The sequence below is a fragment of the Acanthochromis polyacanthus genome, chromosome 22 (assembly GCF_021347895.1).
Source record: "Acanthochromis polyacanthus isolate Apoly-LR-REF ecotype Palm Island chromosome 22, KAUST_Apoly_ChrSc, whole genome shotgun sequence".
Lineage (NCBI taxonomy): Eukaryota > Metazoa > Chordata > Actinopteri > Pomacentridae > Acanthochromis > Acanthochromis polyacanthus.
In genome coordinates this window covers 837,752-864,654 of record NC_067134.1, presented here as the reverse complement: position 1 = coordinate 864,654, position 26,903 = coordinate 837,752, and the positions used below count along the sequence as shown (strand labels likewise).

At 39.9% G+C, this 26,903-nt stretch overlaps 2 protein-coding genes across 6 annotated transcripts in view; both read left to right on the top strand.

Annotated features, from left to right (window-relative positions):
- The window catches only part of LOC127531986 (gastrula zinc finger protein XlCGF26.1-like), a 117,885-nt gene extending 97,514 nt beyond the window's left edge, over positions 1-20,371 (top strand). Inside the window, exons 3-4 of one of the 2 annotated variants that reach the window (XM_051942838.1) lie at positions 16,880-18,415; positions 18,785-20,371. In XM_051942838.1, coding sequence (XP_051798798.1) covers positions 16,880-18,415; positions 18,785-18,895 — 1,647 coding nt within the window. In that variant the 3' untranslated portion in view covers positions 18,896-20,371. Of the gene's footprint in view, positions 1-16,879; positions 18,416-18,781 lie in introns of both variants that reach the window. The other variant, XM_051942837.1, reaches the window with a different exon arrangement.
- LOC127531999 (zinc finger protein OZF-like) overlaps positions 1-26,903 on the top strand; it is a 79,437-nt gene that overhangs the window by 1,012 nt on the left and 51,522 nt on the right. Inside the window, exon 1 of one of the 4 annotated variants that reach the window (XM_051942922.1) lies at positions 105-282. The exons of 2 other annotated variants lie outside the window; for them this stretch is intronic. The gene's annotated coding sequence lies outside the window, so the exon portion shown is untranslated. Of the gene's footprint in view, positions 1-104; positions 283-26,903 lie in introns of those variants that run through there. One more of the 4 variants, XM_051942917.1, reaches the window with a different exon arrangement.

Here is a 26,903-nt window from a genome sequence, read left to right as displayed (position 1 = left end):
AGAGTGCAAAGCAGTCTATGTATCAAGTCAAACTGGAAGGAGCTGAGAACTCAAAGAAGAAGCATTTACGCACAGGTCCTACACTCAGCTGGGGCGGAAACAATCTGCGGCTGCAGGTTTGCCACCGGCGGGATACATGAGAACACACGCAGCACTGAGGAGGAACTGAGAATGAATGACCGTGTTCAAACAAAGTGTCCGTGAGTTTCTGTTGGGAAAGCATCAAGATCTGCGGCAAACTGTGCAGGATTGCCTTCATCTCCAAAATCCGGGTTGCAGCCGGTAAGAGCAGAATTGTGGAGACTCTAAAAGACTGTTTAAGCTGCCGATGTGTGCCACTGCAGTATGTGTTAGCATTAGCATTAGCCACGATAACCCTAACCACTGCAAAATAAAAGAGGCAAAAGAAAGAAAGCAACTGTCTGATTGATGAGTGGAGTCCTGCTCAAACCCTGGGTAGATGAAACATCCTTTTTCAAGTGGGGAAACTGCAGAAACTCTGAGAAAAATCATCAATGAGAATCACCTGTCATTGAAAGTGGGAGGACACTTGACACTATGGGAGAGTGCAAAGAACAGAGAGTGAGAGCTGTCTTTAAACAGAACACTGAGCAGTAAAATACATTCACTAACTTACAGCATGAACAGTTTTCTACCAGCAGTCCTGTCTTGAATCACCTGCAGTAGCATCTTTATGTTCTCTTTATTCTCTTTTTCCATGTCTGTTTTCTGTCTGTTCCTTATTTTTAACAGTTTAAGTTCATTTGTATCAGTTTTAGGTGAAACTGAAAAGAGCTAAAAGTGAACTATTGAGTTGAAATGTGTCCTCTGTGTTGGCTGATGAACATATGGGACACTCTGACACTTGTGTATAGAGTGGTATCCTAATGAAGATGTGTTTGATGTGACAGGTGATTGGCAGGAGGAGGAGAGTCTGACGGAGGAGCAGAGGAATGTTGGCAACCATTTAGTCTGAGCTCAACAACGGAGGAAACATGGATTCTTCACAAAAAGTGAGAAACATACCACTGTAACATTATCATTCATTTGTTCTTTAAAATGTGTAAAGTTGCTTCAGTTGGTTAGATGGGCCGACCAAAGCCAGGTGACGTTGGCTGGAGAGATGTAGCTCTGCAGAAGCAGCTGTACTGAGGATATAATGGTGGACTGCTAGGAAGCTGCTTGTTTTTTGTTTGAGGCTGAACTAGCTGCTGATCATACTTTCTGAAAATGTCTTAGATGGTGATGAAGATAAGTAACGGAAGAAAAGTCTTGTTTTTCAAGCAAGTTGTTCAGGAAGGTAAAGAGCAGCATTTTCTTTGGTAGACAATAATACTTTTGAGCATTGTGAGTTTACCAGCCTTTTCCTTTTTAAGAAATTCAGACAGTTGAATCCAGAAGTTCACTTACACTGTATAAACCACACATAACTCTTTTTTAAATTTACACAATATGACATTAAATCTGGCAATGCGTCTCCTGTTTTATGTCAGTTAAGATGACCAAAATTATCTTTAAGTGCCAGAATAATGAAAGAGACTTTGCATACACTAAGATTGCTATGCCTTCAAGATGATGATGTCCTGACTTTGAAAGCTTTTGATAGATTAAGATGTATTTTCAGGCACACCTCAAACCCACTGCTTCCTTGTGTGACGACATGAGAAAATCTAAAGAAATCAGCCAAGACATCAGGAAGACATTTGTGGGCCTCCACAGGTGTGGTTCATCCTTGGGTGCAGTTTCCAGATTGCTGTGGTTTGACATTTATCTGTCCAAACAATTACATGCACAGATCAACACCATGGGAATGACTGAAGCAAGGCAAAGTGCAGAACATCAGAGTGAAAGTTTGTCACACTCTGCAGGGATGTCTCGAGGTTACTGACTGGGACGTGTTTAAGGAGTCCTCAGCTGATGTTGACGAATCGGCTGATGATGTGAGCAGCTGGGTCACAGACTGTGAAACCAGTGTTATTCCTGAAAAAACTGTTAAACTATATCCGAACACTAAGCCATGGCTCTCTAAGAAGCTTAAAGACCTACTGTACAGAAAGAAAACAGTCTTCAGAGAAGGAAATACACTAAATCTGTATAACCGACAGAAGGAAATAAAGTAGGAGATCAGGACCCACAAAGACAATACAAAGACAACCTTGAGTCTCAGCTCAAAATGAACAACCTCAGTTCAGTCTGGGACGGCATGAATCTGATCACTGGGACTAATTAATGTGTCAATGAGAGAGTTCAGCTCAGCGGTTATAATTCTGATTTAGAGCTGGCTAAAAGTCTAAACAGTTTTTATGTCAGGTTTGACTCCCATGATTTTAGGGCTAAACATGCTGAGACTAAAAACTGTCTCATGTCAGCCTCTCCACAGAATCCCTTTCTTGATGTGGGCAATGTAATCTGGTGTCTCAAACAGTGCAGACCAAAGTCCTCCACCTGATTACATCGGTGGCCGTTTATTGAAAACTTTTACTACGTCTGACTAAATGACCAAGATTGCTGCCGATCTCCCTGTCTATCTTATGTTTTGTTTGATTTGTCTTTAAATGGCTTTTATTAGGGTCCGAGCACCGAGGGTGCCTAGGACAGGCGGTGCAAGGGAACCGACTGTCCAAGGCACCAGCGGTGCCTCGGACCCGATTGAAACCCGAGGGTTTATTATTATTATTATTAGGGACCGAGCCAGCGAAGCGGGCAGCGGAGCTGGCCAGCGGAGCTGGCGAGTCCCTATTGTATTTGCTCCGTTTCTTCTTATTAGGGACCAAGCCAGCGAATTGGCCAGCAGAGCTCGCCAGTCCCTATTGTATTTGCTCTGTTTCTTCTTCTTCTTCTTCTTCTTCTTCTTCTTCTTATTCTTATTATTATTATTATTATTATTATTATTAGGGACTGAGCCAGTGGAGCTGGCGAGTCCCTATTGTATTTGCTTCATTTCTTATTATTAGGGACCGAGCCAGCGAAGCTCGCGAGTCCCTATTGTATTTGCTCTGTTTATTATTATTATTAGGGACCGAGCCAGCGAAGCTGACGAGTCCCTATTGTATTTGCTCCGTTTCTTCTTCTTATTATTATTATTAGGGTCCGAGCACCGAGGTTCCGAGAACAGGTGGTGCAAGGGCAGGACCCTCTTGAAACCCTAGTGTTTATTATTATTAGGGACCGAGCCAGCGAAGCTGGCGAGTCCCTATTGTATTTGCTCCATTTCTTATTATTCTTAGGGACCGAGCCAGCGAAGCAGGCCAGCGGAGCTGGCGAGTCCCTATTGTATTTGCTCTGTTTCTTCTTCTTATTATTATTATTAGGGTCCGAGCACCGAGGTGCCGAGAACAGGTGGTGCAAGGGCACCGGCTGTCCCAGGCACCAACGGTGCCGAAGGACCCTCTTGAAACCCTAGTGTTTATTATTATTAGGGACCGAGCCAGCGAAGCTGGCGAGTCCCTATTGTATTTGCTCCATTTCTTATTATTCTTAGGGACCGAGCCAGCGAAGCAGGCCAGCGGAGCTGGCGAGTCCCTATTGTATTTGCTCTTCTTCTTCTTCTTCTTCTTCTTCTTCCCTGCACGTTTCACTTAATTTGACCCCTAAACGTGCATAACTTTTTATGAAATTTGGCACGCACGTTGGGTCACGTGAAAAATTCAATATTCTGAAAACACAATGTACAAAAACTCTTTAGCGCCACCTAGGAACACGAAAATTGCAAAAATCACAAATGGCCTCAGCTCTTCGCACAGGAATGTCGTACAGCCATGGCCATAAGTTTGGACACAGCATGACTTACTATGTCTGTTTTGATGTCTATTACAGAATATAACTAATATTTTTTGACAGCACCAGTTTAATTCGTCAACAAATCAACAAGGGATATATTATCAATAAATTCCAACAATTGGAACAACTTTGTTCCCAAAACATAGTATTAGAAGAAAATAACAAAAAAATGCAGTACTTTCACAACCGAATTTGGTAAGAATAACAAAATGACACCAAACTCTTTTGATCTTTTTTTTTAAATATGAAACTTAATATAGTTCTCAGGAGTTGTGTACTGTATTGAAAGTGACAATTTTGTGGTATTTTCTAAGATTCACAAGCGTCATGGTACTTGTGTCCAAACTTATGGCCATGGCTGTCGAGACATGCAACCACCACTCACGCGTTCGTCTGCTCGAGCTCTACGAAAACCTATCGACGGATTTGAGCTAAATTCAACCTAGGGGGCGCTATACACCAAAATATTTAAACCCTTTAAACATTATCTCCTACTAAACCGTACAATATTACAGCAGAGGAACTCCTGTCGCTTTCATCTTCGGTCACGGACGGCACTTGCTTGCCGACCGTGCGGGGGACAGGCGAGGTCCCGCCAAATGCTGCTTGCAGCTTTAATTATTGTTATTATTCCCCGCACGTTTTGCTTAATTTGACCCCCTAAATGTGCATAACTTTTTATGAAATTTGGCACGCACGTCGGGTCACGCAAAAAATTCGGTATTCTGAAAAAAAATCTGCAAAAATTCTATAGCGCCACCTAGGGACATGACAAACGGCAACAAACCATAAGGGCAACACAAAAGGCCACAGCTCTTCGCTCAGGAATGTCGTAGAGACATGCAACCACACACTGTCTGCTGAAAATTTCAATATTCTGAAAAAAAAAGAAATAGTAACCATAAAAATTAATACCTCTATTTCAACAGAGCAAAGAAACAGGACAATTAAATGCGGTCTGTTAAATATTAGATCTCTCTGGTCTAAATCTCTGCTAGTAAATGAGTTGATAACTGATCACCAGATTGATTTGTTCTGTTTGACTGAAACCTGGTTGCAGCAGGAAGAATTTGTTAGCCTAAACGAATCAACTCCCCCTAGTCATATTAACTGTCATATTCCTCGAATCACAGGCCGAGGAGGAGGAGTAGCAGCAATCTACCATTCTCGTTTAAAATTGAACCAGAGGCCTAAACCTGATTACAGCTCATTTGAAAATCTCACTCTTAGTCACTCTCATCCAAATTTGAAAGCTCAGAAACCAGTTTTATTTGTTGTTATATATCATCCTCCTGCTCCTTATTCTGAGTTTTTATCTCAATTCTCAGACTTTTTATCTGAATTAGTGCTCAGTTCAGACAAAGTTATCATTGCGGGTGACTTTAACATTCATGTTGACGTAGACAGCGACAGCCTTACAACAGCTTTTAATTCATTATTAGACTCAAATGGGTTTTCTCAACATGTAAATAAACCAACTCATAGTTTTAATCACACTCTTGACCTTGTCCTGACTTATGGCATAGAAATTGAAGAGTTAACAGTATTTCCCCAGAACCCTCTTCTTTCTGACCATTTTATGATAACATTTCAATTTAAAGTAAAGGATTGTTTAGCAGCTGAGAACAGTAGGTGTTTGTCTGACAATTCAGTAACTAAATTTAAGGAAATAATACCATCACTGTTTACTTCAGCAACATTTACTGATAAATCAGAAGGCAAATATTATAATTTTACCCCCACAGAAGTGGAGGGTCTGCTTTAGCCTCACTGCGTACAACTCTTGATAGTGTTGCACCTGTAAAAAAGAAAGTTATATCTCAGAGAAGACTTGCTCCTTGGTATAATTCCCAGCTGCGGACTTTAAAGCAGGCATCCCGAAAGTTGGAAAGAAAGTGGTATTCCACTAATTCAGAGGTAGTGTATGTGGCTTGGAAAAATAGTGTAGCAGTCTATAAAAAAGCTCTTCGTAATGCCAGGACAACTTATTATTCATCTTTAATAGAGGAGAACAAGAACAACCTTTGGTTTCTCTTTAGCACTGTAGCCAGGCTGACAAAGAGTCAGAGCTCTGTTGAACCTTGTATTCCTTTAGCTTTAACCAGTAACGACTTCATGAGCTTCTTTACACATAAAATAGTTATGATTAGAGACAAAATTAATCTGGCCCTTCCTACAAATGTCACAGATGCTTTTGAATTGGCTGTTAGACCTGATGAATATTTAGAATTCTTCACTCCTATATGTCTCTCTGAACTAATTTCAACAGTTTCTACATCCAAACCATCAACATGTCTTTTAGATCCTATCCCAACGAGACTCTTCAAGGAGATTTTACCTTTAATTAATTCTTCAATGTTAGATCTGATTAATCTCTCTCTAGTAACAGGCTACATACCACAGGCTTTTAAGGTTGCTGTCATCATACCTTTGCTTAAAAAGCCCACTTTAGATCCAGATGTGTTAGCTAACTATAGACCAATGTCCAACCTACCATTTCTCTCTAAAATTCTGGAAAGAACAGTTGCAAATCAATTATGTGAACACTTACAAAGGAATAATTTGTTTGAAATGTTTCAGTCAGGCTTCAGAGTGCATCATAGCACAGAAACAGCTCTGGTGAAAGTTACTAATGACCTTCTCATAGCATCAGATAATGGACTAGTCTCTATACTTGTTTTGTTAGATCTTAGTGCAGCGTTTGACACAATCGACCACAAAATGTTATTACAGCGTCTAGAACATTCAATTGGCATTAAAGGGACAGCACTGGACTGGTTTAAATCCTACTTATCAGATAGGTTCCAGTTTGTGTATGTCAACAATAACTCTTCTGAGCATACTAAAGTTAATCATGGAGTTCCTCAGGGTTCTGTCTTAGGACCGATACTTTTCACATTATACATGCTTCCTTTAGGCAATATTATTAGGAAGCATTGTATTAACTTCCATTGTTATGCAGATGACACACAATTGTATTTATCTATGAAGCCAGATGAAACTGATCAGTTCGCTAGACTGCAAGATTGTCTTGAGGACATTAAAACCTGGATGACTTTTAACTTCCTACTGCTAAATTCAGACAAAACTGAAGTCATTGTATTTGACCCCAAACATCTTAGAAACTCGCTTTCAAAGCAAATAGTTACTCTGGATGGCATCACATTGGCCTCCAGTACTACTGTGAGGAATCTTGTAGTTATTTTTGACCAGGACATGTCCTTTAACTCACACATAAAGCAAGTCTGTAGGACTTCCTTTTTTCACCTGTGTAATATTGTAAAAATCAGGGACATTCTGTCTCAGAGTGATGCAGAAAAATTATTTCATGCTTTTGTTACTTCCAGGCTTGACTATTGCAATTCCTTATTATCAGGTTGTCCAAAAGCTCTCTCAAACATCTACAGTTGATCCAAAACGCTGCTGCGAGAGTACTGACAGGAGTTAGCAAAAGAGATCATATTTCCCCTGTAGTCAACACCCAGCTTCAAGAGGCCCCAGACATTCCACAGGAACATCATCTCACAGGAAAAACAAAATTCTCTCCTCTCAGAAAGCTTAAACAAACAAACTAAGAGCCCCAAAGTGGATTTTTATGGCTTCAGAGACATCTGCACCTTTCACCAAAAGCCTCGTAAAATTCATTTACGGTGACCTGTGATCTGACTAGGAGAAAACCCCCCTTTTTCAGACTCTCACATGGATTGTTGTATTTGCATGTTTTCTTGTATTCCTACCTTCACGAAAGACACTAAGACCCCTTGCAGAGAAGTGGAAGGGGACACAAATGTTTCACACCTTCCTAAATTTGCATCTAAAGGACTGTTTATTCCCTTTTGGTTCCTATCCTTTGATTAACTGAACTCATCTTCACAGACGCCATGCAGTCTCCCTCCCTCACGATCAGATACTGAGAGTCATAAATATCTAAGGACCTTTCCGTCACCCCGGGAGGGCTGCAGAAAGACACTCAGTCTGTTTGATGCCAATAAGGACTCTCTTTCTAAAAATCGTGCTTCTGAAATTTTGTTTGTGATTTTGAAGATATCAAAGTTGAAATAATAATTTGTTATACATGTTAGTCCAACTCCGACGTCTCTAGCATATTTCTGTCCTGAGATGTTAATTCTGAAAGTTTATTGTCTGCCTAACCCATTTCTTCCACAGTTCAACATTGCCCCCTATTGACGTCGGAATGCCATGACATTATCAAGGATTTCACTGAAATTAATCATAAAAGTGTGTTTTATGCAGGTCGAAAAGAGTTGGAAATTGTTTCTTTACCTCCTTATGTACACCATGTTGTCTTATGTACACGGTGACCCACATAATCATTAGATAGAGTACACAAACCTATGATTAAACAAATAACTCACATATTTCTAGTAGCTAGAATGTTCTATCGTGTTATACACTTTGATTGTGTTAAAAGTAGTGTTCTGGATTATGACAGAGTAAACAGATCGTTTTGTTTGCGCGTTTTAATATTTTTAATTCACTATCTGATCAGCTCTCATCTCCCATCCGGAACCCACAAGGAGGGGGGAGTCCTCCAGAGTGTCAGACTCGCGCCTAAACTCCTAGGTACCCTCCTCCTCTAGCCAAAACTATAAGAAGCTTCACGTTTCTTTGTTCGCTCTCTTCCTCTCTTTCGCTTTGTTCGACCCTGACGATCTTAAACTACGCTAAGCGAATCTTCCTTTTTCTTTAGGCGCGCCCTGTTTGTTCTTTTTCCACTTTCCAAACTTCGCAGTTATAGAGGCTGGCACTCTATTAGCCACAACTTCTTATTCAATTTTTCTTTTTGTTCAGAATAGATATTTTTGTTCATCTCCAACAACCAGATCTACAATTTTGTTTTATTTACGATTTAATTTTGATAGGAACCAATTCGATTCTGTTCCGTCGCTTTTATCATTCCCCGCTGAAGAGTTCCAGTCTGTTCGGCCCTCACCTATACCTGACCGGCAGAAATAGAACGTGAGCCTTCAGCCTCCAAATAATTATTTTTGACAAAATCAACCCAGAAGGACGCCGGCTGTTTCAGCCCTCGCCACCGCCAGCTGACCACCAGACGAACCGGGTCAAGCCAGACCCCTAGGACACGCGAGGTTCGAAGTAGACAGGACGACGAAGCGTTGCCATAGCAGCCAAACAGCGCAGCTCCCGAGCCGACTCTCGAACTCAACGAGGGCCGTTGCACAGCAACCCGTCCCAGTCTCTGAGCTTCGTGTGATCCCTCTTCTCCAACGCAAAGTAAGACCAGCTGACGTGTGATCTAAACTAATGGTTGATGTCAAAAATAATAGCTTGATTTAATATTAATCACTCCGTTTGATCACTCACCGTCGTTCATATTCTAAATTGTTAAACTCCTCGATATTTGTTTTTCACGGTCTGATTACTCAGTGCCATAATCTCAGATTAGAAATGCAAACATAAATAATCTACACACACACAGACACACACACACCCGCACCTACACCACACACATACACCCACAGCATTTATCTATTCCATATTTGTCACTGTATTAATTCCTGTGTTTATCATTATATTGGTTAATAAATATCTTTCATTTAGACCAAAATTACAGTCTCTTTTACGTTCATGTGTGTTGACTGGGGTCAATGTTTTTCGAGGATTCTCGACATTCAGATATTAGACTGACTAACTTATCAAATTTTTCAATCCATTAATAATATTTTTATTAAGATTGATTAATAATTTCCCGGTAGATTCAACTCCGGGTGGTGCCCCAATTACGGTAATAAAATATCAACGAGTGCAGACTTATTAAATTAACGTTTAATAAGGCAATATTGCTACACCCCTATACTTGCTTCTCTTCACTGGCTTCCTGTTAAATCCAGAATAGAATTTAAAATCCTTGTTCTAACATATAAAGCTCTTAACCAATCTCCATCATATCTTAAAGATCTGATAGTACCATATTATCCAAGTAGAACTCTTCGCTCTCAAACTGCAGGCTTACTTGTTGTTCCTAGAATTTCTAAAAGTAGAATGGGAGGCAGAGCCTTCAGTTATCAGGCGCCTCTCCTGTGGAACCTGCTCCCAGTTTGGGTTCAGGAGGCAGATACCCTCTCTATTTTTAAGACCAGGCTTAAAACGTTCCTTTTTGACAAATCTTATAGTTGGGGCTGGCTGGGTGACCCACAGGGGTTCGGCTTGTGTCTTCATTTGCACAGCTGACTCCCTCTTGGACGTCCTTTCATTCTTCTCCTAGTCATGCTGCTATAGGCCTCGGCTGCTGGGGGACTTCTCTTGACGCACAGAGCCCTTCTCTATCTACCTTTACATTTAATATGTATACCATTATTGCAGTACATTCACTCTGTTTCCCCCTGGGCTATTTCTCCAAGTGTTCCTGGTCCCAGAGCTGGATGCTTCAGATCTGCGGTCGATGTTCCACCAACCAGTCTAGTCTCCATCATGTCCACTGTGGGATGCTGCTGCTGACCTTCCTCCAGCCCTCTGCTTCCAACTCCCCTTTTTCCACCAGTCAACTCTGCATTGCCTTCACTATACTTGTTATGCTAACTTAAGTACTGTTTGAATTTTACTGCTAGCTATATATGGAGTATGTTCAATGTCAGAGCCGTACATCATAAGAGTAAACTATGAGTCAGTTTTCAATGTTAGCTTATACTCTGTCTGTGTCACATATCCTGTCATGCATGTATCCAAATGTGTGTTGTGTTTTCCTTGCTTTCCCACCCCTCCCTCTTCTCCCATCCCTCCCCCTTGCCCTCTTCTGTCCTTCTCAACCCGCCCGGCCAGCAGGCAGATGGGTCCCCCCTATATAGAGCCGGGTTCTGCTCGAGGTTTCTTCCCTGTTAAAAGGGTGTTTTTCCTTGCCACTGTCGCCTTTGGGCTTGCTCTGGGGGTCAGGCATATGGGTTCTGTAAAGCGTCTTGAGACGATTTGACTGTAATTGACGCTATAAATAAAATTGAATTGAATTGAAAAACTTTATTGCGCCACCGAGGGACAAAAAAACTGCAAAAATCACAAATGGCCTGAGGTCTTCACACAGGAATGTCGTACAGACATGCAACCACCACTCACGTGTTCGTCTGCTCGAGCTCGATGAAAATCTGTTAACGGATTTGAGTGATCTTCAACCTAGGGGGCGCTATACACCAAAATATTCAAAACCTTTAAACATTATCTCCTCCGAAACCGTACAATATTCCGGCAGAGGAACTCCTCTGGCTGTCATTTTCGGTCACGGACGGCACTTGCTTGCCGACCACGCGGGGGGGCGGGGCGAGGTCCCACCCAATGCTGCTTGCAGCTTTAATTGGGGTCCGAGCACCGAGGGTGCCGAGGACAGGCGGTGCAAGGGCACCGACTGTGCAAGGGCACCGACTGTCCAAGGCACCAGCGGTGCCTCGGACCCGATTGAAACCCGAGGGTTTTTTTTGTTTTTTTTTCCTCCCGCAAAATGAATTGCCTTTTTGGCGGCCTTATCATATCCCAAAACGCGTGAAATTTGGCGTGCACATCAGACCTGGCGAAAAATTTGATATTTTATGGGAGTTGCGCATGGCAAAATGACTCTATAGCGCCACCTGCAAACTTGCAAAAGTAGTCATTAGGCCAACTCCCACAATGTTTCATTTACAGCTACAATATTTGGTGGGCTGATGCAGCACATCAGGACACACCAAAAGGTCAATTACAGCCACGCCCTAAACCCAACAAGAAGTCAGCCATCTTGAATTTGCTGTAAATTTGTCAAAATTAATTTCTCCTGGCAAATGAATTGCCTTTTTGGCGGCCTTATCATATCCCAAAACGCATAAAATTTGGCATGCACATCAGGACTGGTGAAACATTTGATATTTTATGGGAGTTGCGTATGTGTGTGGCAAAATGGCTCTATAGCGCCACCTGCAAAATTGGAAAGTGGTCATTAGGCCAACTCCCACAATGTTTCATTTACAACTACAATATTTGGTGGGCATATGCAGCACATCAGGACACACCAAAAAGTCAATCACAGCCACGCCCTAAACCCAACAGGAAGTCGGCCATCTTGAATTAAAATTAAAAATTAATTTCTCCCGGCAAATGACTTGCCTTTTTGGTGGCCTTATTATCAACCAAAACTCGTGAAATTTGGCGTGCACATCAGGACTGGCGAAAAATTTGATATTTTATGGGAGTTGCGCATGTGTGTGGCAAAATGGCTCTATAGCGCCACCTGCAAAATTGAAAAAGTGGTCATTAGGCCAACTTCCACAATGTTTCATTTACAGCTACAATATTTGGTGGGCATATGCACCACATCAGGACACACCAAAAAGTCAATCACAGCCACGCCCTAAACCCAACAGGAAGTCGGCCATCTTGAATTTGCTGTAAGTTTGTCAAAATGAATAGCTCTTAAGGGGTAAGTCTGAGAGAACTGAAATTTGGCCAGGACATGCACCAGACCTTCCTGATGAAAAGAGATCAAAAACTCGACCAGAAGCCAAAAGTTGTGGCCATGGCACAGCCTCAAAAACTGATCCTTCGCCATGAAACAGGAAGTGGTGTCTAATTCTTCTCAATATGCTCCAATCTGCCTGAAACTTTGCATGTATGATGACAGTCCTGTCCTGATGTCATCCACAAAGGGATTTTCATTGACAGTCATAGCGCCACCTTGTGGTTTCAGGAAATAGACATTGTTTACACTTTCATGCCCTATTGTTACCCAGTTGATCATATTCACTTCAAATGCGGTGACAACAGGCTGAACACATTGATGATGCATCCCAGTGAAAATGGTGACTTGTCATCAAAGGGCGTGTCTGTGGCGGCCAAACGAATTTCCATGTTTCGCCATGAAAATGTAATGATCCATATCTCAGCTGAACAAGATCCTATCTGCCCCAAACTTCATATGATGTACACCAGATCCAGTCTGAACACATCCACACTCATAAATTCTGAAAAAGTCATAGCGCCACCTGTTGGTAATAGTAAGTTAAAGGCCTTATATTTTCAGGTACAATGGCCCCAAACTTGGTGATATCATGCTGGAAATTGGTCAGTCGAGTCTTCACCTCTTGACAATCCCACACTGTGAAGGGTGTGACATTTCATGCAAAGCTGTTGCTGTAGCAACCAAATATCGCCATGCAAAACAAAGTGGGTTTTTTTGGCGGCCTTATCATATCCCAAAACGTGTGAAATTCGACATGTTCATCAGGACTGGCGAATAATTTGATATTTTATGGGAGTTGCGCATGTGTGTGGCAAAACGGCTCTATAGCACCCCCACAACATTCAAAAAGGGCTCATTAGGCCATCTGCCGCAATGTTTCATTTACAGCTACAATATTTGGTGCGCATATGCACCACATCAGGACACACCAAAAAGTCAATCACAGCCACGCCCTAAACCCAACAGCAAGTCAGCCATCTTGGATTTGCTGTAAATGTTTTCTCCCGGCAAATGAATTGCCTTTTTGGCGGCCTTATCATATTCCAAAACGCGTGAAATTGGCGTGCACATCACGACTGGCGAAAAATTTGATATGTTATGGGAGTTGTGCATGTGTGTGGCAAAATGGCTCTATAGGGCTCCTGCAAAATTGAAAAAGTGGTCATTAGGCCAACTGCCACAGTGTTTCATTTACAACTACAATATTTGGTGGGCATATGCACCACATCAGGACACACCAAAAAGTCAATCACAGCCACGCCCTAAACCCAACATCAAGTCGGCCATCTTGGATTTGCTGTAAATGTTTGAAAATTAATATCTCCGAGGGGGTAAGTCTGAGAGAACTGAAATTTGGCTAGTACATGCACCAGACCTTCCTGATGAAAAGTTATCAAAAACTCGACCAGAAGCCAAAAGTTGTGGCCATGGCACAGCCTCAAAAAACGGATCCTTCGCCATGAAACAGGAAGTGGTGTCTAATTCTTCTCAATATGCTCCAATCTGCCTGAAACGTTACATGTATGATGACAGTCCTGTCCTGATGTCATCCACATAGGGATATTCATTGACAGTCATAGCGCCACCTTGTGGTTTCAGGAAATAGACATCATTTACACTTTCATGCCCTATTGTTACCCAGTTGATCATATTCACCTCAAATGCGGTGACAACAGGCTGAACACATTGATGATGCATCCCAGCGAAAATGGTGACTTGTCATCAAAGGGCGTGTCTGTGGCGGCCAAACGAATTTCCATGTTTCGCCATGAAAATGTAACGATTCATATCTCAGCTGAACAAGATCCTATCTGCCCCAAACTTCACATGATGGACACCAGGTCCAGTCTGAACACATCCACACTCATAAATTCTGAAAAAGTCATAGCGCCACCTGTTGGTAATAGTAAGTTAAAGGCCTTATATTTTCAGGTACAATGGCCCCAAACTTGGTGATATCATGCTGGAAATTGGTCAGTCGAGTCTTCACCTCTTGACAATCCCACACTGTGAAGGGTGTGACATTTCATCTAACGCTGTTGCCGTAGCAACCAAATATCGCCATGCAAAACAAAGTGCTGTTTGACAGGTTAGGAATACTCCAGCGCTCACTATAATTACCGCACACATCACCATCGACCCAAGGAACAACACCGTATGCATCTCGGCACTGCACATGCTATAGCGCCCCCTGCAGACTTTTTAACAAACAGCCCCCCCCCCAACACTTTTCAACTACATCCATGAAATTTGGGAGGCTTATAGAGCACATCAGGACGCACAAAAAAGCCTCATGGAGCCATGCCCTAAACCCAACAGGAAGTACGCCATCTTGGATTAATTGTGAGATTTTTGATGATTTTTCTCATTTTTGAGAGTGAATACCTCCTTGGGGATAATTCCAGGAGACCTGAAATTTTGTCCGTCCACACACCAGGACTTGGTGATGAAAAGTTATCAAAAGTTCAACCAGAAGCCAAATGGTGTGGCCATGGTGACCATCACAGTTTTGATGCTTGGCCATGAAACAACAGCTGCTGTATAACTATCCTCTGAATGCACCAATCTGCCTCAAACTTTACATGTGTAATCACACTGCAATCCTGATCAATTCCATAGGCCAACATACCCTTTCAGTTGTGGCGCCACCTGTTGGATGGACAGGAAATGCTTTATAAGTAGCCTGTACATGTTCCAATCAGCCTTCAACTTTACATGACTGATCAGAGCCCAACCCTCATCACATCCACTGTTTGAAATACATTCTCAGTCGCAGCGCCACCTGGTGGATAGACAGGAAATGCTTTATAACTGTTCTGAACATGCTCCAGTCTGGCTGAAATTTTACATGTATGATCAGACTCTGGTCCAGATGTGATTCAGAGGCCAACATACACTCTCAGTCACAGCGCCACTTGGTGGACATGCGTGGATTCACCGACCAGCGTGGATGCGAGGACCCGTCCATCGCCGCTTGCAGCTTTAATTTTGCTTGTAATTGTTTGACTGTGTTTTTTACATTTTTAAAACATTTCATTTAATCGTTGCTATTTCTTTAACTGTTTTACTGTTTTGTTTCTTTTGTTGTTTGATGGTGAACCCTTGTGTAACTGCTGCACAACAAATTGCCCGGGTCGTTGGGGTCAAATCCATAATTCAGTGGCAGAATTACAGATCTTTTCTGGACTGGTATCAACATCTGATCCCCTAGGAGAAACTAGAAAGTGTTGGTGGTCTGAATTGACCTTGCTGCCATTAAGACCTCAGTCTGGACATTGATGTTGTATGCTTTTCATATTGTACATTTCTCCAGTAATGTAACTCAGGCCCGGACTGGCAATCGGGAGAGGCGGGACTTTTCCCGGTGGCCTGCCTCCTTATTGGCCTGCCTGGACAGGCCAGCCACGGACTGGCAGGCCAATGAAAAAAAGTTGATCGGCTTTTTGGCAGACAGGCCAGGGACAGCAGCGCGAGAAGCCTTACAGAGTACACGCCCACCCTCCTGTCACTCACACAAAGCAAGTGCTCTGAGCTCTAAAGCAAAAGGATAGGGATTGGTCAAAGTGACATTTTTTTAGAAGAAACGTGCCATGATTGGTTAGTTGCTTTATGGCCCGCCCCTTCATAACGAGAACGAACTGCACTGCAGAGCGGTGATATGAGAGTGAGGCCAGACAGTGGAAGGAGTGGAAATTATGGAGCACCCTTACTTCAAGTAAGTTTACAAACGGTCGGTTCTTCTCACAAATGCATCATCAGACTTCAAAGGCCAAAATATAATAAAAAATGTCAGGCCCAAATAAGCTCCACAGGTGTCAGGTGGGTTGCAGGAAGCCTGAAAACGTTTGAGACCCCCTCTTCAGGTAGGATAGGCAGTTGACTTACATTTTTCAGTTATAAAATGAACATTGGTGTTTGCATATACTATTAGCTATGACCAGCTGACATCTAAATGATTTGCTAACAAAATGATACATATTTTTTTAATTCCACATGTTATATAAATAATAGGAAAAGGAAAGCATTGGAAAAATTGGTGAGGGTAGTGAAGAGATTACAGAAGAGAAAAGTACTGGACTGTATGGAGCTGTCGTTGTGTTTAATAGACTTACTGTCTGTTTAGTAGTGTTGCAATTGCTATAACATAACTGTAAAAGGCATATATTTGGAAGGAAAAAAAACCCAAAATTTTGGTGCATTGTCCCACATGACACAACCCTTGCGGTGGCGGAAGTGGTATGACTGATTGGAAATCTCCCGGCCTGAATTTCTTTCCCAGTCCGGCCCTGATGTAACTTAATGGAAAGTCTGGGGATGAAGAGATCCTGGTGGTACAATCCCATCAGTCCCAGCTCTGCTTTGCTTTTCATGGTGATCGACAGATTTTACTACCCAATATTCTAAAACTACCGTGCAGAAAGCTGAAAACTATCGGCCTGTGAAAATAGTTTTGTTGACATTGTGAGTGTGCTGTTGACACATTTCTAGGTTTCTAATGACAAAGCTGCTAGCATGTCTGCAGATTCTTGATCTTGTTTCAGCCTTGTGTCCAACTACATGGAATTGAGACTTTTAGGTTAAATGTTTTCATGATTGCTCTTCCATCACTGCCTCTGTTTTTATCTTTGTCTTTTGCTACAGAAATGTAAACACAGCAATGGAGTGAGATGTCGGAGCTCTGAGGAGGATATGGATGGTTCAGCAACAACAGCAAAAAGAGATGAATCACTGAGTTGTGAGCAATGTGGCAAGACTTTTATCACAGCAACAAAGCTAAGAATTCACAAACATGTTCACACTGTGTACAAACCATTCAGCTGTGATCAGTGTGGAAAGGCTTTTACTGCCAAGACTCTGTTAAAAAGCCATCAACTCATTCACAGTGGAGTTAAACCATTCAGCTGTGATCAGTGTGGAAAGGCTTTTACTCGGAAGAGGAATCTAACAATTCATCAACTCATTCACAGTGGAGTTAAACCATTCACCTGTGATCAGTGTGGAAAGGCTTTTACTCGGAAGAGGAATCTAACAAGTCATCAACTCATTCACAGTGGAGTTAAACCATTCTCCTGTGATCAGTGTGGACAGGCTTTTACTCAGAAGAGGAATCTAACAAGTCATCAACTCATTCACAGTGGAGTTAAACCATTCACCTGTGATCAGTGTGGAAAGGCTTTTACTCGGAAGAGGAATCTAACAAGTCATCAACTCATTCACAGTGGAGTTAAACCATTCACCTGTGATCAGTGTGGAAAGGCTTTTACTCGGAAGAGGAATCTAACAAGTCATCAACTCATGCACGGTGGAGTTAAACCATTCAGCTGTGATCAGTGTGGAAAGGCTTTTACTCAGAAGATTAATCTAACAAGTCATCAACTCATTCACAGTGGAGTGAAATTGTTCGGCTGTGATCAGTGTGAGAAGTCTTTTACTCACAAGAGTACGTTAAGAAGTCATCAACTCATTCACAGTGGAGTTAAACCATTCAGCTGTGATCAGTGTGGAAAGGCTTTTACGCAGACGAGTCACTTAAAAAGCCATCAGCTCATTCACAATGGAGTTAAACCATTCAACTGTGATCAGTGTGGAAAAGCTTTTACTCGGAAGAGTCACTTAAAAAGCCATCAACTCATTCACAATGGAGTTAAACCATTCAACTGTGATCAGTGTGGAAAGGCTTTTACGAAGAAGAGTAACTTAAAAAGTCATCAACTCATTCACAATGGAGTTAAACCATTCAACTGTGATCAGTGTGTGAAAACCTTTACTCAGCATGAACAGTTGTTGATCCATCAATGCCCCCATTCTGGTAGAAAGCGGTACCACTGTGACTCCTGTGAAAAAACTTTCAGCGACCAACGGGGCTTAAAATGTCACCAACGCATCCACACTGGACATGATGTGTATGTATGTGATCACTGTGGGAAACTATTTGTACGGTACTCGGAGTTAAAAGCTCATGAAGTGACCCACACTGGGGTTAAACCATACATTTGTGACCAGTGTGGGAAACGCTACAGCTACATTGCAAACCTCAAAGTTCACCAACGTGTCCACACTGGGGAGACACCATACAGATGTGACGAGTGTAAGAAGACTTTTACAACTTTGGGTTCCCTGAAACAACACCAGCAGATCCACACCAGAAAGAAAGCATTCAATCAGTGTCACAGTGAGGTATGTAAAGACTGGTCTCAGTCACAGTGTACACACAATTATGTATTGGATAATTTTGTATATTGCTGCAAAATTGTTTCAAAACTGTTTTGAACAACTGTTGGTCAGTTGAATTCTGTTAGCACATTATCAGCTATCGTTCAGTCTAACCTGTATTCGTTTTGACAGAAATCTGGTCCAGGTTAATCTGGGGATGCAGGAAAGATTAGGAATTCTGATGTAATCAGACAACTGAATGTTAAATTCCAACAGGTAAAAGTGTCTTCGGATGTCATTTGGGGTGCTCTCTATCTCAGGAAAGGCATCAGTTCTTCAATGCTGCAGGAAACACTGACGTTCTCTGTGTTTGTGTGTTTGTGTTCCAAGCAGAACGGAACAGATGGACAAAACTCTCAGACTTGTCAGCACTCTGCTAATGGTGAACAGTGCTGCTCTGACCAGTCTGGACCAACGTCCAACCAACAAGGAACCCTACAATGACACCAGCGTATGCACACTGGACACAGACTGAACCCCTGCCAAGAAGATTTCTCCATGCAGGGTTCAGTAAAAGTTCATGAAGTCCTCCACAAACTTAAAGTCCTTGAGATCCGGCTTCACAGAATTCATGTCTAATTTCTTGTTTGGTGTCTTCGTTGCTTCGTTACAAAATCCATTAAGAGGAAAGCTGTCGTTAACAGATGTGACTGGTAAATTAATGAAACCATTCAAAGTGGTTACTCAGTTAAATGAATTATCAGTGGCAGAGGGATAGACGTCTGTAGGGAGGCAGTGAGCAGCAGGGCGAATTTCCTCGAATACCACCTTAATCGTTCCTCAGATCCCTCTGGGCTGCAGGAACCTGTTAGATGCAGAGCTGGTTCAGTGATTCTCTTATGATTAATCATAATTAGTTTAGGAGATTACTGGCCTTAGGATTCCTATCTATCTATCTCTCTATCTCTCTATCATCTCAAGACATTGATGAAGAATCTCTAATATTGAACAATTAGATCAAATAATCTCTGATTATGTGTGAGTTGAAATATAAAAACATGAAGGGTTTTTCTTGTCAGAAATTGTCTTCCAGTGAGGGACTTCTGACTGTTCACTTTTCTTGCCCTCTCATACTGTTAAAACACAAGAATCAATGTCTTGGTTCAAATCACATTGTATTTGCATGTAGCTCTGTGTTTTCTGCTCCAGGAATTGGGTGATGTGTGCGACCCAGCACCCACAGCTGGTTGGGTGTCATGTGGTTCTGCGTTCTGATTGGATGATTGTCCAACCACTGCCACAAGTATGAATGTCATCCTGCACATAGATATATACAAACACGAGATGTCTCAAGACGGAGTCGGCGTCGTCGTCACTTGGCGGCCATCTTAGTACAAGGGACTCCTCTGGCGCACTGTACTGTAGTCAATGGTAAGGTGGATGATTTCCTCACTTTAACACTCATAACTCGCTCAATTCTTGATTGATTTACAAACGGTTTAGTTTATTACAAACCTTATTAACGTGGCTATGATTCAGGCTCAATTCCGAAATCGCAGCTTTTCGTTTTGAAAAATGCGGTATACTTGTGTGTCTTTTCTGCCTGGCTACTCACATTGAAGATGGTGTTACTCACAATCTGATTTTCAATTATTAGGTTTTCCTGAGACCAACGTTTTTTGAGAACCTAATCTTTAGGTGAAATTACATTCTTTGTGGTTGTGGTTGTATTTATTTGCTTGTTAAGAGACTTTGATTGAGACCTTAGACTTATTGTTTGTATACATCTATGCCTGGATTAGTTAGCCTGCAGCCGAAATGCATTGTGGGTAATGTAGGCACCAGGTTCATGAAAAGAAAAGACAACATCTCTGTTTGTTGTGCATTGATTTTGGTTGAGCTTTGTTTTTATCTGTGCATTAGAAAGCTGATAGTAATAAAGAAGTGCAATGCTAAATAATAAAATTACATTTACATCCATTCATGCTGAAAAAGCTGATATCTGTGTTCATTATTATATGAATTCAATGGTTTTAATTATTCTTATGTAAGCAGTAAAACAAGTACATCTCTGACGTTTATAACAAACCAAGCTGTTGTAAAATCGGTTGAAAATTGAGCAATCTACAGTGATTTTAAAATCCATGCTCCATTGACTTTAATGTTATGAGTGATCGAGCAGCCCTGTCCCAAGATGGCCGCCATGTGGCGACGTTGCTCCCCATAGGCTGACAGCGCTCATGAGCCATCTAGTGTTTGTATATATCTATGATCCTGCAGGCGTGGCAGGAAGACGTAGTGGAAACACAATAGGTGTGTTCATCTGGACATGCTGAGGAATCCCTCTGCTTCAAGCTCGTGGAGAACATCATAGTAGGTGCTGGTTACTGCCCCCTACAGGTCTCTACACAGTCCTTCATCCTGGAGAATTAGAAAATGAGTAAAAATATATTTTAACTTCATATAATAAAAATTAACTTACACTCGACTTCTCACATGACTAATTAACCCTGTCCTGTGGGTCAAAATTGACTCATTTTAAAGTTTGAAAATGTGGGAAAAAATATAAATGTTCACAGTGAAACTTCTGATATCCACGTTTTCAATATTTTTGGGAAATCTTTGAACATTTTTAGGTGGAAATAAGTTAAAAATATTTCTACAGAACATTCACAAAAAAATCAACGAAATTCACTGGATTTTGGTTGATTTTTATGTGAATGTTCTTAAAGAAAATATTAGAAGTTTGACTGAAATGTATGTAATCGCTTTAGATATGTTTAGGATTATTTTTGAAGATTATTACTCATTTTTTGAAGATTTTTACTCATTTTTTGAAAAGAAAACTTAAGAAATTACTGGAATTTTCTTCCTGAAGGTTTTGCAAATTTTCAGAAATTTGGGGAATTTTTTTTTGCCCAATTTTTTTTATTTTATTTTTTTTAGACAAGGAAACAATGTTTTTTGTTGCCTGTAAATGAGGACAACAGGAGGGTTAAAACATTAAAAGGCAACATTATTAAGGTTTCTTTTATGAAACGTTTTTCATCAACAAGTACACAAAATAGATTAAAAATATAATCTAACATATTTACTGATTAAAAACTTTGAATTTCTTCTTTATGTTGTTCTGCATAACTCACTATTTCAAACTGGCTCATGTTACTTCCATGTGATCTGCCATTAAAACGGCCACATTCTACCATAAACACTGTAAATAATAACACACCTGCTCAAAGTTAAAGGCCAACATACGACCCAAACATGACATGGATTTGGTGCCACTTTGAACTAAGATGATCTCTTCTGTTAAACAAACCGTTGATTGTGAATCTTTTTTCCAGATATGAAGCTGCTCCTTCCAGGTCCACAGACAGTAAACAAAACAAAGCTCTCTGTAAAAACCCTCAGAATGTTGAATAGAATAAATGTGGACAGTTTCATGACTGTAAGAGAAGATTTCTGGATCATTTTGTGTCTCATTTGTGTCATTATGTGTTTTGTTTTGTTCAGTTTACGTCTTTCTGTCTGGTTTTAAACATTTTGCATCTTTTCATGTTTTTTTTTTTTTTTTTTACTATTTTGGTCATTTTTTTGCGGTAATTTTGGTTATTTTGCATCCAGTTTTGGTCATTTATGTGTCTAATTCAGGTAATGTTACATCTCTTTATGTTGTTTTTTTTTTGTACCATTTTGGTCATTTTATGATTCATTTCATGTGTCTGTAAGGTTGTTTTTGTTTAAAATTGTTCATGTTGCTCATATTAGTCATTTCATGTCACTTTGTCCATTTTGTGACTCATCAGCCATTTCTGTTTCATTTCTCATCTTTTTTTGGTCTGTTTTGCTCATTTTATCTCTCATTTTAGTCGTTTTGCACCAGTTTAAGATTGCTTTTTTCGTTTTGTACATTTTGTGTCTCATTTTTGTCATTTTGTTGCAAATTTTTGTGCCTGGTTTTGGCCACTTTTGGTCTTTTTTTATGTCCATTTTGTAATTTTATGGTATTTTTCTCTCATGGTCGGATGTTTTATGTTCCATTTTGGTCATTTTGTGTCCCATTTGAACTGTCCCATAACATTGTTGGACCGTTCAGTAGACTCTGTTTGGGTCTTTTTCTCACCACTGAAACATTTTGTCCATTTTTGTCTCATTTTGGTCATTTTATAGATTAGATCCAACTTTACTGTACTTACACAGAGAACAAGTACTAAGACAGTAAATGCATTTTTTTAAAAGTCCATTGTGATGTCAGAGAGAAGAACTAACAACTGTTACCACATTCCATATTCTGAAGAAAAACATGGAAACACTTGAGAAAGTCAGTTTAACACACAAAGCTTGGAGATATTGGAGAGTTGTGGTGAAACTTGTGAAGACATTGTGAGCAAAGACTGTGACAGAAAAATGAAGCCTCCTCAGCCAGATAGGAAACATTCAGGTAAGACAGAAGTCCAGACAACGAGCTGCAACTCAGCTCCAGATATCAAACTACACACTGACATGTTAGACTGAAGTTTTCACAACACTGACAAGCTAACATTTGCTCATTTTGTGGCTTATTTTGATCAGTTTGCATCCTTAGGGTTGTTAGTGGATAAAATGTTGTCATTTTTCATCTTTTTGTTGTTTTTGTTCCATTTTGGTGACTTAAAGGCTGTTTTTGTTGAATGTGGTCATTTTGTGTCTCATTGAGGCTCATTTTCATCATTTTGTCTCTAACCTTGGTCACTTTTTGTCTTTAGGATTGTTTTTACTCCTCATTTTTCGTGCTTTTAAAGTTTTTTGTTCCATTGTGGACATTTTGTGTCTCATTTAGATCATTTTTTGTATCATTTTGGACATTTTGCATCAGTTTAAGGTTTTTCTGTTTCATTTTATGTCTCATTTTGTGCATTTCAGTCTATTTTTAGGGAAAAAAGTGTCATAAATCAGACTGTAAATGATATATGAACAAACCTTTCTGTAAAAACTTTCAGAATGTTGAATAGAATAAATGTGGACTGACTAGGTAACCTTACAGAACCTTTACTGTTGTGATGTACGCATTAACCTGACTTTATACACTCCGAGAAAAAATATATATCTAACCATTGTGATAGGGATAAATAGAAGTTCCAATCTGTTGATTTTAATTGCAGGATTATGAGTTTTGAGTTTGAGTTTATTTCGAGCTTTTACAAGGTAAAGTTTATACATGTTGTGAACAGTACTTGGCAGTTTTTCTACTAATCCAAGATGTTTTGATACAATTTGTTTGAACCTCATAAACATCTCAAACATGTCAATACAAAAAGGAAAAAAAACACACACAAAAAAGAAAAACATAAAAGCTCGAAAGGAAGTAGGGAGAAGTAAAACTTAATAAGCTCCCACCCCCTTTACACCAATATTTACAAGCTGCATGCAATATGTCTTTTCTCGGATACTTCATCATTCTGTGCATTGGAGTAATATAAATATACAATTATACATTTACATCTACCCATATCTATTTATACAACCTTATATACGTGTCTACCTATACAAACATACACTCATAGCTCTTTTTATACACACAAATATATATACATACATATATATATATACATATATATATATATATATATATATACATAGCTACACGTACAGACAGACCCATAATATAACTAGGTATATGTGTATATCCTGTATACATACATACCTTTTAGATGATACATTGTAATGATGATACATATACAATAATTGTTGTTCTAGTTTTATATTCATAAGATGAACCATCATGTTCAGTAGAATGGCCGCTCCAGACAACCTCCCCATGCCCAGGGCCACAGCGAATCGGTAGTCTGAGAGCACCACACGGCGGCTGAGCTACAACATACAAGAGCCCCTTCTTCCCATGCTGCAGCCATCCCAAATGTGAAGTGTATTATTTTGTACACTTTTTTTTATTTTTTTATAATTATTAGGTCCTTGCCTTATACAAAACGAGCCATGACAACTGTGTGTGTCCAAGCTCCCTCTGCTGGTCAAGGAGATTCCCTAGTTCATCCCTTCCTTACACTGAACGAGCCATAACAGCTGTGTGTGTCATAGCTCCCTCTGTAGGTCAGGGAGATGCCAATAACAATCCCTTCCTTGTGCAGAACGAGCCTTAACAGCTTTGTGTCACTGCTCCCTCTGTTCATCAGGGATTTCTCATTGTAATTGTCTTTAGTTTGCGTGTTATTTTTATTTTTATTTTTTTCGATAACTCCAGCACGTCACTCAGGAGCCCCTGAATCGCAGCCCGCCACAGAATCGTACCACGGCCCACCGACCACCACTGCCCCAACAGTAGGAGTCAGCCAGGGCAGACATACCACCGACCACTGGCATTTTCATAATTTCCATTATTTTCTTATCTACAGTATGGATATTCATATAATACAATGATAATTGCCTATGACACAACTCTTAATGATATGATAATGGTATAATGTTCACTATACAGAGACCATGCTAAATTAAAATAAAAATACGACATCCAATGTTAGCAATGGACTGAGTTAATAAGTATCATCATTTACCATCTATGTAATATTATTGCTATTACTATTATGAATATGTTTAATACCATATAACCCTCAATTATTTCTACCCAACAATACTCAATAGATATATAGATATATACAATCACATACTTATTGTTATTCATAATGATATTCCTGGTAATATATATGTAGTCAAGAGAAGAAGAAAAAATATTCTCAATATGTTATTATAAAGGTTTATGTATTTCTTTATACCTACTTACTCTTAATAGCATTTGAATACTTCAGTCACCAATATCATCATTTATTTTCCTCTTTCATATACTGTGTCCATAACATCAGTTTGTACTGTGATTTGAACTTATGGATTGTCTTGCATTGCTTTAGTTCATTATCCAGATTGTTCCATAGTTTAACCCCACACACAGAAACACACCAGCTTCTGGTGGTTTTCACCACAGGAAGTTTAAATTTACTATATCCCCTTAATGTATACCCGGAGTTCCTCAAAATAAATAGTCGTTGTATGTTCTGTGGAAGATTGAATTTACTGGCATTAAAACATAAGAGAGCCGTTTTGAGTCTAACCAAGTCCATTAATTTTAAAATTTTACGTTGCAAAAACAGTCTGTTTGTGTGCTCAAAATAAGCTACTTTGTTGATAACTCTTATCGCTCGCTTCTGAAGTATACAAAGGGGATGCAGTAAGGTCTTGTAGTTGTTTCCCCAGATCTCAATTCCATATGTCAAGTATGGGAGAACTAAGGCACAGTGCAGTACATATAGTGCATTATACTCTAGAATTAATTTTACTTTATTAATAATTGATATACTTTTAGAAACTTTTGACTGCGTGTATCTGATATGAGGTTTCCAGCTAAGTTTTTCGTCAATGATGATACCCAAGAATTTCATCTCCGGTACCCTCTCAATTCTACTGCCCTCTATATATACTGGTAAATCTAAGGTTATAGTATGATTCCCAAAAAAAGCATAATTTTGGTTTTGCTTGTGTTTAATGATAGTTTATTTACATTCATCCAATCTTTTAGTTTGTAATTGGTGATGAGATCATTGTAATTATCATTAGAGTAAAAAATGTTTGTATCATCTGCGAATAGTATCAATTTTAGTAGGTCTGAGACTTTAAAAATATCATTTATATACAAGTTAAATAATTTTGGTCCCAATATTGATCCCTGGGGCACTCCGCAAGCAATATTCAACAATCCAGAAGCCTTGGTACCCATTGATACAAACTGCTGCCTTTCAGTTAAATAGCTATTGAGCCAGTTCAGCGCCACTCCTCTGATTCCGTACGTTTCAAGTTTTCTTAGAAGTATGGAATGATCCAATGTATCAAAAGCTTTTTGTAGGTCTACAAAAACTCCCCCTGCATATTTTCTGTGATCTAAAGCTACAGCTATTTCTTCTGCTGCGTCTATAATTGCCATTGTTGTTGACCTTTTTTTCCTGAACCCATATTGATTTTCATTTATTAAATTAAATTTGTCCATAAATTTTTCCAATCTGTTATCGAACAGCCTCTCTAAATTTTTAGAAAACTGAGGAAGAAGAGAAACCGGTCTGTCGTTTGTGAAAACATGTCTGTCACCACTTTTGTAGATAGGACATATTTTTGCTGTTTTCATTCTTCTTGGAAATATCCCAGTTGAAAATGATAGATTACTTGTCCATGTTAATGGTTTTGATATACTGGATATATTTTTTTGACTAGACTCATATTTATTCCATAGCAGTCAGTTGAAGTTTTGTTTTTAGCTTTGTTAACAATATGAATTATCTCAGCTTCCTCCACAGCAGATAAAAACATACTATTTAAGTTCCTGTCTGTTAGAAATATCCTGTTTGTACCAGTATTAGGGATTTTTCCTGCCAGTTCTGGTCCCACTTTTACAAACAAAAAATCATTAAATTTATTCACTACTTCCTGGAGGTTATGATTATCCATATTCTCAATTTTGAAATACTCTGGGTAT